The 17,838-nt window shown below is 42.5% G+C and overlaps 1 protein-coding gene across 2 annotated transcripts; it reads right to left on the minus strand.

Moving 5' to 3' along the window:
• Positions 1-582: 582 nt before the first annotated feature.
• pum3 (pumilio RNA-binding family member 3) lies at positions 583-17,814 on the minus strand. 2 transcript variants are annotated; one of them, XM_031277464.2, is made up of 18 exons: positions 17,721-17,814; positions 15,823-15,890; positions 15,525-15,740; positions 13,366-13,549; positions 11,773-11,848; positions 11,138-11,231; positions 9,625-9,691; positions 9,302-9,476; positions 8,569-8,672; positions 7,138-7,216; positions 6,767-6,865; positions 6,113-6,166; positions 5,754-5,834; positions 5,398-5,540; positions 4,872-5,094; positions 4,343-4,430; positions 3,479-3,569; positions 583-1,426 (listed from the first exon to the last, which is right to left on the minus strand). In XM_031277464.2, exons 2-18 carry the CDS (start codon positions 15,887-15,889, stop codon positions 1,294-1,296), a joined length of 1,974 nt encoding a protein of 657 aa, XP_031133324.1. In that variant the 5' UTR covers position 15,890; positions 17,721-17,814; the 3' UTR covers positions 583-1,293. The 2 variants fall into 2 exon arrangements, with proteins under 2 accessions (XP_031133324.1, XP_031133325.1); XM_031277465.2 differs by lacking the exon at positions 17,721-17,814 and adding an exon at positions 17,623-17,641.
• Between the last annotated feature and the right edge of the window lie 24 nt (positions 17,815-17,838).

A 17,838-nucleotide genomic window follows, 5' to 3' on the forward strand; every position in this document is an offset into this window, starting at 1 on the left:
ATGTATAATCGGCGGGGCGGGCACTGTCGGCAGTCGGACTCAAATGACCCATCTGATTGGTGGAGAGCTAACCCGGAAACGGGGAGCGGAATGAGCGTGACTAGTCTCTCAAAATCTGACAAAAATCTTTTAAACTGACCTTTGGTGATCTGAAATGAAGACAGATTCAGCAACTGCACGGCCTATTTCTCGCTTAAAATGTTTTCAGAAACACGTTTCGGTGAACTATTTTAGTACAATATGAGATTGTATTCTGAACAAGCCGCCATGACAATCTGTCTTTGAATTTCCGGAGAAACCAGACCCACGTGACGGGCTGAGCCCCCCTAAAAAGGGTCTAAAATTGCCCATGAAGCGGCCTCCTGTAGCTTCATATTTGACAGATATGATAGTGGTTTCTATCCTCTCATTTAAATCAAATGTCAGACACCATGTGCGCGGAATAATAAAAATTAAAAAAAGATTTAATCATGATTTCATTGTAATAGCGACAGCCCTGGACTTATGTTTGCTGGGTTAGAAAACCGTTAACGTTTTTAATTACTCCTCATCTGGTCTAAAGTATGAGATCATACAATAAAGTACTTCAAATAATCTTTAATTTGCAAACACTTTCTTTTCAGCTGGTACAGTTATCACAAGGTAAAAAATCTTAAGAAATAAAATCTGAAACAGGATGGCACAAACATTCAGGACTTCTGGACATCTAGAAACGGGGCTGCTGTTTGTATTCACTGACTGTGCAGGCCCTGGTTCACTCAAATTACCACAAGAAAGCCTTTAGGTTGTATGTTGCCATAGAGACGGTTTTGAGATATCAGTTTGGTAGTTTTTTCCATTTGGATGTCAATGAAACTCACTTTAAACTTCACTTTAAAAGCCTTCAGCGGCTCTAAGGGCGTAGTTTTTCTTCCACCACGTAAGCTTTTAATGTGAAAGAGATGCTGACTTTCATTGGCAGCAGCTTGACTAAAAATGTAAGTATATGTTGTATGTACGTTATGTGCATTGTTGCTGCCTGCACACAGGGGGCATCTGTTTTCTTGAAGCATCGCCTCGTCCTCCAAACACCTTTATTTCATTATACACAGATACAATTGTCAACATTTCCACACAAATTCACGTCCGTTGTTTCCGCCAGTGACGGCCATGACAACGGTGCTCCAGGTTGTATCCATTTTGTGAAAAAGTTTCCGCTCGCAGTCGTGTAGGCGTTTTTGGGGGAAAAAAGGCCCACTGCTGCACAGGAAGTGATGTGTTTAACATCACCAGTCTGTCTGAAATCAGAAGTCTCTACTTGTTCAGATTCTCCAGCAGGATTTCTGCTCCTTTGTTGGTGTTGCTGATGCTGCTGAGCTCCGATTTGATGGACTCCAGCGCCGCCTTCACCTCAGCTGCCACGGACTTGTCACAGCTGTTCAGGAGGCTGCACACAAAAACAAAAGGGAAAGATTCCACAAAGGTTAGATTGGGGCCGATATTTTTTTTTTTTTCATATTTAAAAATCGTTTTATGTCCCTTGTAACCTTTAAACAGTGCAGCTCAGATAATGGCATGGCTTAGAAATTTGATTAGGTTGTTAAAGGGTCAGTTCACCCACATTTTGGGGTCATGTTGTGCAGAACGCGGCTCAGCACACTTTGTGTTCCATTTTCAGTCCCTCCAGGATTTCGCAGACTTTTTTTTTTAAGATTGTTGCGGCCCAAAATGTCAGATTTGGCGGCATCTTTTGTAAACAAAAAAATTGCGATAAAATTTGCAATGTCTTTTGTGTTTTTGTTGCGGGAGAAATCGTTACAGCGTGATGTTAAAATGTGTACAGGTTGGCAGGACGGTCTGGATTGTTTTGCGCGGTCTTTCGCTGAACGTTTCGTTGGCAAATGTGAGATGTGATCTTCATATCATAAGTCGCGGGGAAACTCAGGTTATTGGTCAAATTATCTAGCCTGATGCTGCTCCATTGGGCTGTGATTATGGGGCGTGTTTCAACCGAACCAGGAAAGAAAATGCTTCTGCACTCAATTGGATAGACCTACAACCAATCAGAGCAACGGAGTATGTGACGTATGATAAATTAAACTTATGCCGAATTCCATAAGACAAAAACATCTTTCCGATCGACAAATGCCTTGATCGTGGTTCTTTGTTCCTCTTTTAAAATGAATACGCTGTCGATCTTCTATAACAGACGTGATGGAGGAATCTACACATCTCAGTTCTCCAGCAGAAGCCATCGTCTAAAGCCCGCCCTGACAATTGATTGGTCCAAACAGCTCTGGTTTGAGCACATAACCTCAAATGTTGTGGGTGGGGCTACGTTTGGCTGGCATCCAGGCTACAAATTTGCAGTAAAGTTGCGGTGATTGGACAAAATTGCGAGTCACGCTAAATTCATGGAGATTGGTTGAATTTGCGTGAATTGTTGTGTTCGCGACATTGCGAATTCCTGCAGAGGGACTGACTTTTATTGGGGTCACTTTCTTTGTGAAGGCACACCATAAACACCTCTCTAAAATCATTCTGTTCACCTTTCCACTCGTGACTACGCAGCAAAAAGTTTTATTCCAATTATGGCATTAATGCCAGCGAGGCAGAATAAAGTTGAATGGGTGATTCTACTGTGGTAGCGTATACTGAAGGCCTGTCCTCTTATTTGACTCTCTTTAAAGCCATCTGAAGGCAGACGGTATCTACTGACGAAACCACGACGGATCCGCTGATTACTGCAACCAGCATCAGACCTCTGTGCCCATCAAACTTGTCATTTTAATTAATTACTCTACACAGTATCAACTACAATTTGAAGCTCGGGGAGGGCCTTTATTTATTCTTGTTGGGCAAAAAAAATTCACAATATCCTTTAGCATATTGTAATAATAGTGGTATGAAAGAAAACTTCTGCATCTCCTTCTTGGCTCTGTTTTCAGGCTTTAGAAAATCTAGCTGTCACAGGAGACTGGCCAATCACAGGTCATTTCGGAGAGAGACATCCTTCCTATTGGCTGTTATGCCAATGCAGATGTGCATGCAGTGATATTCTGTTTACCGTAGCCAACTGAGACTTTATTGTGATCAATCTATATACGGTACCCAGAGGAACAAAATTGTGTATAAATAGTTTAATCTAGTTTGGTGTCGGGAGAGCTCATCTGCTTTGGTTAGCCTTTAGCCTAGCATAAATACCAGCTTGTTTTTTGGGTTTCCACTTCCTCTCACACAGCCTGAGGCGTCTCCTTGTTTGAATGGCAGCATTAGCTACGAGGACCAGAGGCTGCTATCCAAACAGACGCCGGAGATCTGAGAGAAAGCGTAAACACGGTAATCGAGGCTTCTGCTAATCAAATTCTGCCTCCTGCAGCTTTAACAGACGTCTTGGAGAACAATGCTTTTAATCAATGATCAATTGAAACTTTTCTCTTAGAGATAGTTCCCTCAGGAGTGTGTGTGTGTGCGCGCGTGTGTGCGCATATGTACTGACCTGCAGAGCACCATGGCTCCTCTGTTGACTTTGACCCAGCTCTTCAGTTTGTCTGTTCCCACAGTGTCCACCAGTATTCTGCTGAACCTCTCTGTGGGGGGGACATCAACAGGGAGAAGGAAAGAGACACAGGGGAACAGAAGAAAATGCTTAAGTTATCAATATTTGAACTTATATTTAGCCCGAGAAAGTTATGGTCCCCCCTTTGTCTTAAACTTTACGGATTTCAATGCAATTTTGGTAGAAGGTTGGGTCCTGGGTCAACTGTCTTTGGTGCAGTTGGCGCCCTCCTGTGGCCATAATTTTGAACTCTCACATAATCACATTTGAGGCTGAGGCATACAGGCAACGCTCTGTTTATACCATTATTTCGGTTTTTGTGATTTTTCTATCCCAGTTGCTCAACATGAAGTACATGGTGTTATTTTTTGTGAGTGTCTTCAGTGCACCAGAAAATAAATTGACCAACAAAAGGAAGTTTTTCAGTCTCTATAAATTCTTTTTCATAGCATGCTGTAATAAAGATTATTTTAGAAAATGATACTGTGATTTAAAGTTTATGCAACCTGAAATGAATGGATGGCCAGTATAGTGCTTTAAGAAGCAGATTATCTCCATCTCGCCCAGCAGTTTGAAGCCAAATTACAAGAAGTCGTGTGTGTGTGTGTGTGTGTGTGTGTGTGTGTGTGTGTGTGTGTGTGTGTGTGTGTGTGTGTGTGTGTGTGTGTGTGTGTGTGTGTGTGTGTGTGTGTGTGTGTGTGTGTGTGTGTGTGTGTGTGTGTGTGTGTGTGTGTGTGTGTGTGTGTGTGTGTGTGAGTGAGAGAGAGTGAGTGAGAGAGAGTGAGTGAGAGAGTTATTGTTTACCTTCCTTGCCGGCCTCTGCCAGTGTCATGTCCTGCTCCATGAGCCATTTCAGCACCAGGTGTCCTGCTGGATGCTCCGCCATGTGAAGCTGCAGCACAAGCACAAACTCACAATGAACAACAGCAGAACTGCCATGTTGTTGAATTATATGTTTGTGAGGAAGCCCGCTGCCAGGATCGCTTCTTCTGGTAACCATCCTACTAAAGCGTGATTTATGCTTCATACGTAGGTACGTGGAGATACCGACCATACGCCAGACCCTTCCCCCGTAGCCTGACGTGCATCTCTTGAAAAATGTAACTACTTAATAGCGTTGCAGGAGACACATTGTTTCTCCCACTATGACTCCAGAGTCGGTACTCGCTCCGAAGCTAATACGCTAGCTAACACACACACACACACACACACACACACACACACACACACACACACACACACACACACACACACACACACACACACACACACACACACACACACACACACACACACACACACACACACACACACACACACACACACTCTCTACCTGTCCGTTGGTCCCTCCTGGCACCAACTCCTGGTTGGCCAGCTGAGCCACGGCCGTCATGGCGGGCCGCAGGTCCCCACAGGCCGATGCCAGGATGTCACTAACGGTGACGCTGGACGCCTTGTCCATCACCATGGCGGCAGCGTTGTCATGGAGATGCTCCAGCAGTGGGGGGGAGACCACTTCCAGCAGCTCCTTCCTCCGAAGTGCCATGTCCTTTTTACTGATGAGAGGAACACAGCACTGATGTCACTGGGGTTCATCACGGCCTCAAATAGTTTCTCATCGTTTACATCACTCGCTATGGATCCATTCAACTCATTTCCTTCCATCAGGAAGCTGTTCGTTATAAATTAGCACTTTAGAAGTGCTTTTCCTTCGATGAAAAGTCAAACTGTCTGCTGTTTAAAGGCTTATTTGGTAGCACTTGTTGCACTGCAGCTTAATGAGAACTCCACTGTCAGGAAAAGTGACATCATGAATAAAAGTCATTGGGAAAATTTTGACAACCACCCGCGGCTGTTACCTGTGTGCGTTCCCGTCTCCTTGCTCCAGCACCTTGATGATCTCAGGCAGCAGGTGAGCGGGGTCTCTGGGGCTCAGCAGGTACAGCAGCACCTTCTTACCGTATTTATTACCGATGACCTCGTCCAGAGACGACAGGATCTCCTGCACAGGTGGGAAACAGGTGAGACGAGATTTTTTTAAACAACAACCACGTCATCTCTGCATCTCCAAACTGTTAATCACATCCTGGCAGCTTCTTTAAACTATCGTTCACGTCACACTTGGGTTTGACTAAAGCGCAGTCACCGTTTCAATAATCAGGATTATCATTGAGCCTCGTGAAGCATCACTAAAAGCACATGGCATCAGACTCACCGAGAGCACAGCCTGTTTGACCAGCTTGGTGTCGTCCACACAGTCGAACATGGCCAGAAGGACCAGGTGACCAAACTCTCCCTGTGGACAAACAGCCAGTCAGTGGGAGGAGGCAGCAACAACAGGAGTTTACAAGAGACTTGAAGAGGTCAGGGTATCTAATCAGGTCTGGACTGACGAGTGAGATCAGATATTTCTACATGTGTTCTCCGCTGGTCTGAACACCAACAAAGGTAAACACTGAACCTCGGTGAAGACCTTTTCTCCTGGTAAATAATGACTGTTTAAAACCAACGAGCTAATAAAGTACTGACAGCTTGTTTCTAGAATGAAAGAGTGGAGCAGCGTTGAGAACTCACCGTGGCAAACTTCACCATGTAGGTCTTCATGGTTTTGATGATGACCTTTCTGTCCTGAAAGATGAAAAACAAAACAAAAAAAAACATTTATTTTACTTACTTACACTTATTTCCTGCCAATCTTCTAAATCTTAAAGCTTGATGGTTTCTCATAATATTCTGCATATCATCCCATAATTTGTTGTTTAATATCTGTAAATGACCCAGTAACATTAGAAAATATACGTATAAAGGCAGTATTTAGGACACGCATTTTCATGTTACACAGATGATAATGTACTGTATGTAGCAAACGGGTTGACGCATAGACTGTATAAGTCTATACTAATAGTCTATTTATAGACAAGTAAGTTTGGTTTTTATGAGTTATTTGACGTTTTGAAAAACTGGGTGAGACGTCATGATTGCCAGCTGTGACTGACTCGCGATTGGTCAGGCGGGTGTATGGGCGGGACTTCGGTACCGCGCCTCCCCCGCCCGCTCGCTACTGTGCAGATGCTGGCTCCAAAATTACAAGATAGACTATTTTATAATTTTGATATTGGTATTTTTTTTGTATATTTTATATTGCTTGCATGTTTCTGACAATAGACTTGCGTTCATTGTCGTTGACGTAGTCCTGTAATCTGTGTGTTCTGGACATTAATAACTCACCTTGGCTGTCCCGTGCCACAGACAGTGCATCGCCACTCGGGCTCCGTCGTGCGTGTGAGCCATGTAGACAACCGCCTCTCTGATGGACTCGATCATCTCCTGCTCACATCACAACAAATACAAATGGTTAATGCAGTCAGCACTAAATACACTTTTTAATCGGTCTTTTATTTATTATTTTGTGCTCCTATGAACGTGTAATATTTGTCTTCTTCGCAGCTCGAATGGCTGCTGATGTTTTGCTTCCTTTACTTCTTTGATTTTAATTTTTTTTATTTTACACCACACTATTTTTTTATAAGCATTTATAGAGAAATGTGCTGCTTTTCAAATACTGACAACACTGCGTGAGATGTCAACGAGCTGCTTACCGTTCTCGGTTTGTCCGGCGCAAACAGGAAGAAGTCCAGGAAGACTTTGTGGACCAGAGAGTGTTTGATCACTTGTTCTCTGAAACAGAACAGAGGTTGCCGTTACAAGGTTTCAACTCTACATATTAATAAAATGCAATCAAAGGAAGTGAAAAAATAAATTAAGATACCATATTAATTCAAATTACATCAAATTAGATAAGGAAAAGGGGGAGGAAAGGAAGTAAATAAAGTAAAACGGCATATATACTGTATATTCAGAGTTTCTCATTACCTTTAACTCATCCAACAAAGACAGAACTAAACTTTGCAGCTGAGAAACCTCAAGAAAACTTTGAAAAATGTATGAACTCAATCGAAGCTTTCCAACAGCTTTCAAATTTGTTCTAAACTTAAAGTAAATGTTAAATAACTCAAGTAACATGGATTACATTATTCTTATCCTCTACTGTGGGCATTTTGTCTTCTCTTCCTTGTTGGTGCTATTTGCTTGCAATTAGCATGATATTGTTTCGTTCTCTATTTCTTTACCCTATTCAGAGCTGTAGCTAACCATTATTATTTCTAGGGATGTCCCGATCAGGTTTTTTTGCCCTCGAGTCCGAGTCATTTGATTTTGAGTATCTACCGATACCGAGTCCCGATCCGATACTTCTATAATATATAAAAAAAGAATAAAGAAGAGCGAAAAAAACAGATCCAGGATGTTCCTTATTTTTTATTTAATTCACCTTATTTTAACATTCAACAACTCTGTTAACAAACCGAGCACTTCTGTTACATATCTCACAGTTTGCTATGGCAACGTTGTTGTCATCAACTTTATAATACCTCCAGACCGCAGACATACTCGCGCTTTCCGCTTCAAGCTGCTTCCGTGTTCTACATTGCCGGCATTTAACCAATAGCGTCTCTGCAACAAAGTGATGTCATGCTGCACGCGTTGCTGTTTCTGTGTGGAGTCAAAAGGGTCTAACTCTGTGCCACCGCATAACTATAGATGTGTTAAAAAATAATGAGAATATATATACATATATATCAGAGTCCTGATCGGGAGGTAACGTCCGATTCCAATCGAGTCTGAAACCACGTGATCGGATCTGGACATCCCTAATTATTTCTATCAAATATTGACAAAGAGATTTAATTTGCAATGATATGAATCACAGCAAAGCAGAAAATCCTCTCATTCAAGAACCTGGGAGCCGATAACGTTTGTCGTTTTGCTACATAAATGACTTTAAAGATTCATCATTGACTCTGGTTACTCTCAAACTAAAGCTGATCAAATATATTTTTATAATTAAGTAAAACCATTTCCCTGCACGGGTCAACAACGTTTTATTTGTAGTTTTATGTTTGCGTTCAGCTGCTTATATTTCATCTCTCTTTGGTTCTTATCTTATCACTGATTTGGTTTCCTGGTCTTACTTCTGGGCCATGGGGGTGAGAATCTGCTTCATCTCGTCGATGATGTTTTTCAGCTTGTCCGGGTTCGCCTCGGCAACTTTTTCGATGGTGTTGCACACTGTCGACTGGACACACAGGTAGAGAAATGTTAACAGCCAATCGGTCCGTCGCAGATATTCCACAAACATAACCACAGTTAATCCAATATGGACGCCACTGATACCATCAACATTATCATATACTGTACTAGAGAAGGTCCGATACCATTTTTTGCTTCCCGATACCGATTCCGATACCTGAACTTGCGTATCGGCCGATACCGAGTACTGATCCGATACCAGTGTGTCATATATTTTATTATGTTTTAACAACTGTATACTACTATCCCTGTATGGATGTGATATTATTTCTATCTTTGTTGTCAGTCTGGCTCAGGTTAAACTCTTTGTGAAACATGAACAAACACAAACAATGAACGCCACAGAACTTTCTTTTATTATCCAGTGTGACAGTCAGTTACAACGGAAAAAGAACATAAATAAACTACTTTAACGTAGATTTTCTTTAGGGCTTTATTATGTGGTATCTGATCGGTGCATAAACTCCTGTACTTCCTGATACCAGCGTTTTAGGCAGTATCGGAGGCGATATGGATGCTGGTATCAGTACATCTCTATACTGTACCATGGTGTATAATATCTGGAAGCAGCCCAACTCTGTGTGTGTGTGTGTGTGTGTGTGTGTGTGTGTTTACCTTGCAGACAGTGAAGGTGTTCCCGTACAGCCCCTCAGTGAGCATGAGTCTCTGTGCGAGCACAGCTTTGTCGTTGTATGCGTACTCGATGATGGACGAGGCGGCCGCGTGGCGAAGCATCGGCCGCACGTGGCCTTTAAACGTTTGCATCACCGCCGCCACCAGCTCCTTGTTCCTGCGGAGGAAAGACATGAACACAAATCTCACACACACGTCCACGCACGACCGAAATAACATCCATGTGATGTAACGGGACCACATCTGATCCAAGTCTGATTTAAATATAGACGTATGCAGAAAGAAGAAAATCGGAGCCTACTCACCCGTACATCAGCATTTTTTTCACCACGTGTTTGCCGTACTGCGACTTACACAACTCGATGATGTCATCTGTGGTAGACAGCAAAGCAACAACAGTTAATGCTTGTTAATTAGCTGCTAAGACTACAGGTCAGCTCCGGATCCTCCATCCGTCACATTCATGTCCCAGACGCCGCATTGGCGTGGCATGACTTCCACTAGGTGGGGCTATGGCTTTACAGGTGGCTCTGTGCATTTTGGCAGTCTCCGTGCGTGATCACAGAAGGCTTGTATCATGTGGACGCCTCGGCAGTTTTGTTGTCATTACTAAGAATTCCTCATGGCGGAGACAGAAACTACGCACTATAGCTTTAATAGTGGTCCTGAAGGCGGGTACTCTGTTGAAGTTTAAAACTATTGGATCTGCCCAGAGCCACTCTGGATCTGCCATAACCAATCGCTAACGTTTGGTCGTGACGTCGGCTTAGCAATGCTAACGTTAGCCTTAGCCAACTCCTTCACCACTAACGGAGCGAGCTGGAAAATCAAACTTTTCCCGAACCCAGTGGGGAGGAGGGCCACAACATCATGGCCACCAACACAACTCAGCAAAGATTGTTCTTACTCGGGTATTAAACTTCTGGATATTCGGCAGCGTCGCCACAACGGACCGAATGGCTTTGCTCGCATCTTTCTCCACCGCCATTACAGAACTACAACTCTAGCGCACGGCCTCAACGTCATCGTTCTCAGCCGCTCCCTCTGTTCGCTGATTGGACCGGTAAGAAATTGACCGGAGAAAACCCGCGAATATACTGCAAAGACATCATAGACTCATAGACAGAGTACTGAAGGAAAATGAAAGTACGTAGGAGGGCGGAGCCAGGCTGCCTGACTGCTGGTTCCTCTGATAAATAGTTAAATAGTGGATCACACCATAACCTTAGCCCTCTGAGACCCTCTCGGCCGTCATTAACTCGCTGTAGCGGGCAACTCTTTGAAGCTTGATAGAAGGTATTGCTAGCATGTCATGCTAGCCTGTCCTGAAGGGGGATAAATAAATTGGCAATGGAAAAACCGGTCCTTATAGTTTTGGAAATATATCCAGACATATATAGTGGTTGCGGTTGCAGATTTGCATGTCATAGAAGACTGGACTATTGGCCTTGGCGGTGCTCTTCTAGTTCTGGATATTATAGTAATTACAGCATGTATGAAAATCCTGCTCCCTTTCCTCAAAATATACCAGACACTACAGTGGATACTGTATATGGATAGGTTAGTTTAAAAAACCCATTAGATTACCTGCAGTGTGTACAGCTAACAAGCAAGTTTCCCTTTTAAGATACTGGCCATCTTTCACACATTCTCTATGTCTCTATCTACCCATAAGCCCTCAGTTTGTTTTTAAACCAGAACAACCACCTTCACTTGTCTTATGATGTGAACACATGGGAATCACAGACACGTAGACAGACACAGTGACAGTAAAGTTACAAAGGCAGCAAATGGAAAAAGCAAAACACGTCTGCTCACCTTTGAGCTCCTCCAACAGTTCCTGTCTCTGCTCGTGGCTGCCGAACTGGATGAAACACTGCAGCACGCGCACCGAGTCGTGAGCAAACGCCATCTGGAGGCAGGAGAGCAGTCAGAAACGACAGGCCACAAGATTTCATAACATTAAGATCTTAAATTAGATCTCTATTTTCACCTCATATTACCCCCTCAGTACAACATTACAACAATGTCGGATTCGGAACATGAAGACTTCTAATCTTCTAGACTTCTTCTAACTCTAACTTGATGAGTCCAATGTTATTAATATTACTGACACAACTGATGGGCCAAACCTGGGAAAACAATGCCCAAGTTGTAATAAACCAGAAATATTCTTTAAAGATAAGATACTCAGTGTTAATCAAATAAAAATAAACCCTTTCTATGGGTACATTTTCAGATTTGTAAGTGAAAATGCCCACTGGTTGAATGGCTGCTGGATTTCAAAAAATGCATCCATAGAAAATCTTGAGACATTCGTGTCTCGTGGTTTTTTTTTTGTACGCACCACTTCCAGATGGAGGGAAAGAGTGTCTTGTTTACGACCCTTCTCACATTCCCAAAGCTGATGTGCTATGTCAAACAAACAACCGAGACCGTGGACTGAGACTCACCTGTTTGATCTTCCCGCGAATCAGATCATGAAGCTCCTTCATCAGTTTCTGCTTTAAGTCGTTTTCGCATTTCTTCCTGTTGAGAGACACACAGACACACACACACACACACACACACACACACACAAACATCAACGTCAGTGAGCAGGCAGCGACCTTCATGTTACATCTACCAGGAATGTGGGCTTGCATGTGTTTGATTGGTCAATGCAATGTGTTTGCTGGATGTCTTTTTCTTAATTCAATTCAAATTTTATTTATAGTGTTGAATCATAACAGATATTCTACAGCTGTAATATTATTATGTACACCCCTTGTTTAAGAAATGATGCAACCTAATTGAGTTGCCATCAGGGCCCCGGTGTCATCTCTCCTTTGTCTGCAGCAGAGATTTTAGCTCTGAGCGGCTCCTACACTGGCCCCGGAACACAAATGAAAAATATTCATTTATTTAAAATAAACACAAATGATCCGCACGCAACTACACTGTGTGGTGGGCCATCGTTCCAGTCAACCAGCTGTCTCTTACTCGCATAAAAAACAGTCCAAAATAATAATAATAAATTATAGTACTGCTTTTACTTGGATAACGTTTGGCAGCTAAAGTTGAGCCTGCAACAACTTTTTTTTACCAGGGGCAAGTTCAATCTCAAAGCGGTGTGCACCGTTTAGCTGCGGTTTCCCGGTTGAACGACCCCGTTTCCTCGCAACGATGCGAAAAGATGTGCAACGACTTTGAGATGCGTTTTCTCTCGTTTGGTGGGTGTGTCACAGGTGATTACCCAATCAGCAGAGATGTAAACTCATGGTAATGGGGTTCAACGCACCCCCGTTGCTACGTTTTGTCGGGGCTGAACGTGGCCCTGGCTGCCCCCCACAGTCAACACAGTGGCCTTGTTAACCCTTGTGTGGTGTTCATATTTTTGTTACACAGCCAATGTTCCCGGGTCTGGTGGACCCACCACATTATTAGGCTTTTAAATCAATACAGCCATAACAATTTATGTAAAAATACTTAAAAGATGTTTACTTTAGCTCAATTACCAATGAGATATACATCATTTATGGTTCATATTTGCCATTTACCCCTGTGAGATCGCATTTATGATCATATGATCATTTTCGTTTTTTGTGAGAAAATAAGGAAATTCAATTATAAAAAAAGGTAAAAAAACAGAAACAAGATTTTTGATCATTATTGGTGCTTATTTCTTAGAACCTAAATCAGAACAGGTGAAAGTGCTTGAAATGTAACAATTCTGTAACTTTGTGTGGGAATAGCAGGTGCAGAAAGACAACATAGTTTCATGGCACCTACAATAAAATACACCAGAAGACCCGAACACCTCATATGTAATAGTTATGTGTAGGGGGGGTGTACCATGTGCAGTCATTGAAAATAAGTTATTTTTTATGTTCTTCACAGAAAATGAGCCAAGGCCAATGAGTTTGAGTTAGAAGAAATAATAAATAGCATAATTTTTCTTTTAGCAAACATTGAAAACGGGTCCCACAGACCCGAACAACACACAAGGGTTAAAAGAAGGGGTTAAGGTTTCAACTGTGTGTGTGTGTTTGTGTGCGTGTGTGTACCTCCTGAGGTCTCCCCACACACGTTTGCACTGACAGATGATCTGAAACATGTCCTTCCTCTCCGCCTGCTGTCTGCTGTTCTTCAGATCCTTCTTCCTCTGCTGCCTGTTCTTCTTCAGCTCCTCCTCCGTCAGCTCCGTCTTTGGCTTGAACTCGCCTTTCTTCATTTTCTTAGCCGCCGGACCTGATCGCACGCACAAACATGCACACATGCAGAAATTCCTGACCACGTTTTGACACTTCAGTGGTTATTCGTCAAGAAAAAGATTCCAGCTGAATCCAGGCGGTGGAGGAACTGGAGGTAAAGTTCAGACACCACTGCTTTGAGCAGGGCAGCGAAACAGGCAACCAATCACAAGCCCCTGTTCATGTTTTTCAAGTGTATATAGTATTTCAAGCTGTATTTGTACTACACGTATACTGTGTATTGACTGTAACTGTTCCTTGCAACTTGAACTAACTAGCCGTGTCGTAGGGCTGCACGATGTGAGGAAAACATGCGATAACGCTGTTGAATATCGCGATATCACTTGTGATAAATTAACAGATATTAAAGTGTACTCATTTCTGCTGCTTTCAGTATTCTGGTAACATAGCCACAACAAATTTTTTGTTGAATTTAAAACAAACGAAAGGAAATCTTTAAAAAAATTCTATTATTGAACAAATCGAACATTGAATTGAATATAAAAAAGGCACCACTAAAAAAAGAATGACAGTTAAGGCTGTTTAATGGTTCTGCGGAGGCTCCGCCGTAGCCTACGTAAGTGGCCTGGTGTTTATACTTGTGCGCTGGTGTGTGCGTCGAGCCGGCGTGTGTGTGTGTGTGTGTATGTGCGTGTGTGTATGTGGAGTGTGTGGTAGAGCGAGGGAGAAAGTGAGAGAGTGACGGCGATTAGCTTCGGAGCGTGTAGCGACTCTAGAGTCATAGTGAGAGAAACAAAGTGTCTCTCCTGTGTTTTCTGATCACGGTGGGAGATCTGTAGCAGGAAAAGTTAACCCTCTCCTTGCTTTCATGTTGTTTATGGAGAAGGAGAACCAGGAAATGAGTCAGGGGGGAAATGCAACACTACCAAGCCACGGCCGAGCGACGTGCGTCGCCGCGACGTGTAGTTACATTTTTCGAGAGGTGCGCGTCAGGCTACGGCGTAGGTTTGTGTCTGCACGTACCTACACACGTAGCAACGGCTTAGATCTTACGCAGAAGTATAAAACAGCCTTTACAGTGGGCGAGTGTCTTTCGCGATATGTCGAAGCCTTTCGCAATGCGTTTATTGCACAAGTTGATATCGCAACGCTGATTCATTGGGTGGCAATTTTTGGCCTTTATTTGACAGGACAGCTGAAGGCAGGAAAGGGGAGAGAGAGGGAATGACATGCAGCAAAGGGCCGCGGGTCGGACTCGAATCCCGGCGCACGCTCAACCAGGTGAGCTACCAGGGCGCCCCTGAACTGTTTATTGCACTACCCTACCCAACCCATACTGTTCTATTTATTTATTTACAAATGTACATACTGTAATTACACCTATACATAGTCAGATTCTACTGCTCTTCATACTATTCATCCTGCACATACACTTATTCTCACTACTCTTATGTTACCACACTGCACATAGCTGTACATATCTGTCTACATGGTTCATACAGAATATCCGTACTTATTCTGTTTTTCTTATTATATATTCTGCTAATACACTGCATATATCTATATTATTCTTACTACTAGTATAATGTCACTGCTACTACATTGCACATATCTGTACATGTTGTTCATACATTGTTCATATTAAATAGCCATATTTATTCTGCTCTTATAACACTGCAATGTATTTCTTGTCCTGTCTATACTTGAATATCACATTGCACTTTTCTGCTGTTTTTGCACTTCTGGTTGGACGCAAACTGCATTTCGTTGTCTTTGTACTTGTACTCTGCACAATGACAATAAAGTTGAATCTAATCTAATTATTGACGTGCAACATCTAGCACTTAATGAGGGCCAATTGTGAATCCAAGACGAGAACAGACACAAGAAGGGGACTGTGAGTGAGAACACTAACTGGTCAAAATATTCGAGAAGTAAAAGACTACAATATGCAAAACCACAATCTGACAGCTTCTGGGAGGGCAAAAATCGACTCGCATATGTTTTCTCACCTCCACCCTCTTCTTCTGTATGTTTCCCTTTAAATGGCATTTTTCTCTTCTGCGGGCCCTCCCCGTCTTTGGAGAAAGCAAACTTTTGTCCTCGCTTGCCGCCATCCCCGCCCTTCTCCGGTCTGCCCTTCCTCTCTGCGTTGTTGTACGATTTGAAGGGCTTTTTCCCACCTGGCTTACCGCCTGGTTTCCCACCAAGTTTGGTCCCTATGGAATCTGGACAGAGTGAGACTTGCCAATTACAAACCTGGTTGAACGTAACGGTGTACATGGGTGGTTAAGGTGAACTGCATCTTACCTTTTCCTTTCTGTGTAAACTTCTTTCCACCTTTAGGGGAAAAGGGTTTTTTGGATTTAGCCTCCATTCTAACGTGCGTCCCAGAGAGATGGAGATGAGGACAACAGCAGAACAAGAGACATACAAGTAATCAGAAATATGGGCTCCAAAAAATGTCACATAGCAAAGTACAGAAAAATATCTTTTTGCCTGAAGATGGCATAGTACCGAAACGTTGCCTATTATTAAAACGTTACATATTTTTTGCAAGTTAGACAGTGTGCGGGAGTTTTTCTTTGCAACATACCAAAGTCCCACATATTTCCAGGCATATCACGTGTGTCATATAGTATCGGGGTTTTTTTTCCCCAGTGTCTGATTTGGACAAAGCTTGCAGGGAATTTTGATTTGATTTGACCAGTATGTAAGGAGTTAGACTGATGTAAAACAGGGCTGTTCCCAACAGGTACGTGCAGAAGAGCAATACTAAATGTACGCGTATTAGGTTCAGCATCGAGATGAACATTAGGGTTGCGTTGGGCTTAGTCCATATCCACAACGTAGGGTTAGGGTTCATCTCTCTCTCTCTCTCTCTCTCTCTCACTGACTGCAGTTTGTCCTTGTAACCGACTTGATTGGGCAAATGCTCACATTCAATGGCGTCTGGCACTTTGGAGAGGTGTTCTCTTAACAGATGAACCCTAACAACAGATACTGACTGGTTTTCAGACCCCCCCACCAATACAGTAAAACTGCACATTTTAGAGTGGCCTTTTATTGTGGCCTGCCTAAGGCACACCTGCGCAATAATCATGCTGTCTAATCAGCATCTTGATATGCCACACCTGTGAGGTGGATGGATTATCTCGGCAAAGGAGAAGTGCTCACTAACACAGATTTAGACAGATCTGTAAACAATATTTGAGAGAAATAGGCCTTTGTGTACATAGAAAAAGTCTTAGATCTTCGAGCGTTGCGTTTATAATTTTGTTGAGTATATGTAGGTGGAGATTCTACACTGCCAAAATCACAAAACAGCAGTGAGATTCAAAAGTAAATCTGTCATCACGTAACGGCTATACGTGCAGTTTAGTGTCCCAAATTCCCCATACAATGTCCTTAATTAATTATGAACCTGCTAGACCACCTGTGCTACCCTAACCCTACCCCTAACCTTAACCTGTCTCAAATAGACCCTCATTATTTGGGACACTCAGTTTTTGGAAAATAATTTGTGACACTAAACTGCACATAAGCCCACGTAACGTTACATAATACTAACTTATGGTATTTATAAGTAACGTTAACTAACGTTTTCCACATATAAGATTTGTTTCATTCAATTCAGAGGGAAATGTTCTTTTAATCCGTTAAAAGTATCATTTAGCCGATTTTAAACGGAAATATCACTACGTTTTTACAATAAGAGACAGTAGGAAAAGAGTCAGACTAACGTTACAAACAAGAAAATACCATAGACAGTATATAAGAAGAAAATACCTGTGTCTAACGTTACTAACGTTAGCTCACTAGCGTCACCCAGAAATAAATAAGCTAACGTTAACACTCAGAACTATGAAGAAAACTGTGTTTCACGACTAACTCACACGTTTGATACTTAAGCACATTGTGCTGGTACTACGTTACTTAATTTTACATTTTAATGATGCACATTTACTTCAAACTGCCTAGTTTTAGATTGTGTTGTCGCTACTTTCGCTTAGATAACGTTAAATAGTTTGGGTACTTTTGCCGAAGCTAACGTTAGTTAACCAAGCTAACGTTAATAGCATATATAGCAATGTCAACAAATCTGATTACCGGTATACTATCGATAACGCCACGCGCTTCTGTAGTTTATCCGTACTGTTAACGCAAACAATAACAAGGTATAAAACATTTCTACTGGTGTAACTTACATTTCAGATACACACGCTCTGCTCTTCCCATGCGTTCTGTAACCAACACGGTTTACGGCACAAAACGTCCAATCAAACTGAACCTTCGCTGCCGTAAAACGTAGGCGAAAAAAGGGTT

Source organism: Sander lucioperca, chromosome 14, assembly GCF_008315115.2.
Source record: "Sander lucioperca isolate FBNREF2018 chromosome 14, SLUC_FBN_1.2, whole genome shotgun sequence".
NCBI classification, from domain to species: domain Eukaryota; kingdom Metazoa; phylum Chordata; class Actinopteri; order Perciformes; family Percidae; genus Sander; species Sander lucioperca.

Excerpts from the sequence above, each read along its gene's own strand:
- pum3 (XM_031277464.2), bottom strand. The coding sequence starts at position 15,889 with ATGGAGGCTAAATCCAAAAAACCCTTTTCCCCTAAAGGTGGAAAGAAG. Across the intron at positions 7,217-8,568 it reads CTCACCCCCATGGCCCAGAA|AGAACAAGTGATCAAACACT; the intron begins GTAAGACCAGGA and ends GTTCTGTTTCAG. Across the intron at positions 3,570-4,342 it reads GGCAGAGGCCGGCAAGGAAG|AGAGGTTCAGCAGAATACTG; the intron begins GTAAACAATAAC and ends TCCCCCCCACAG.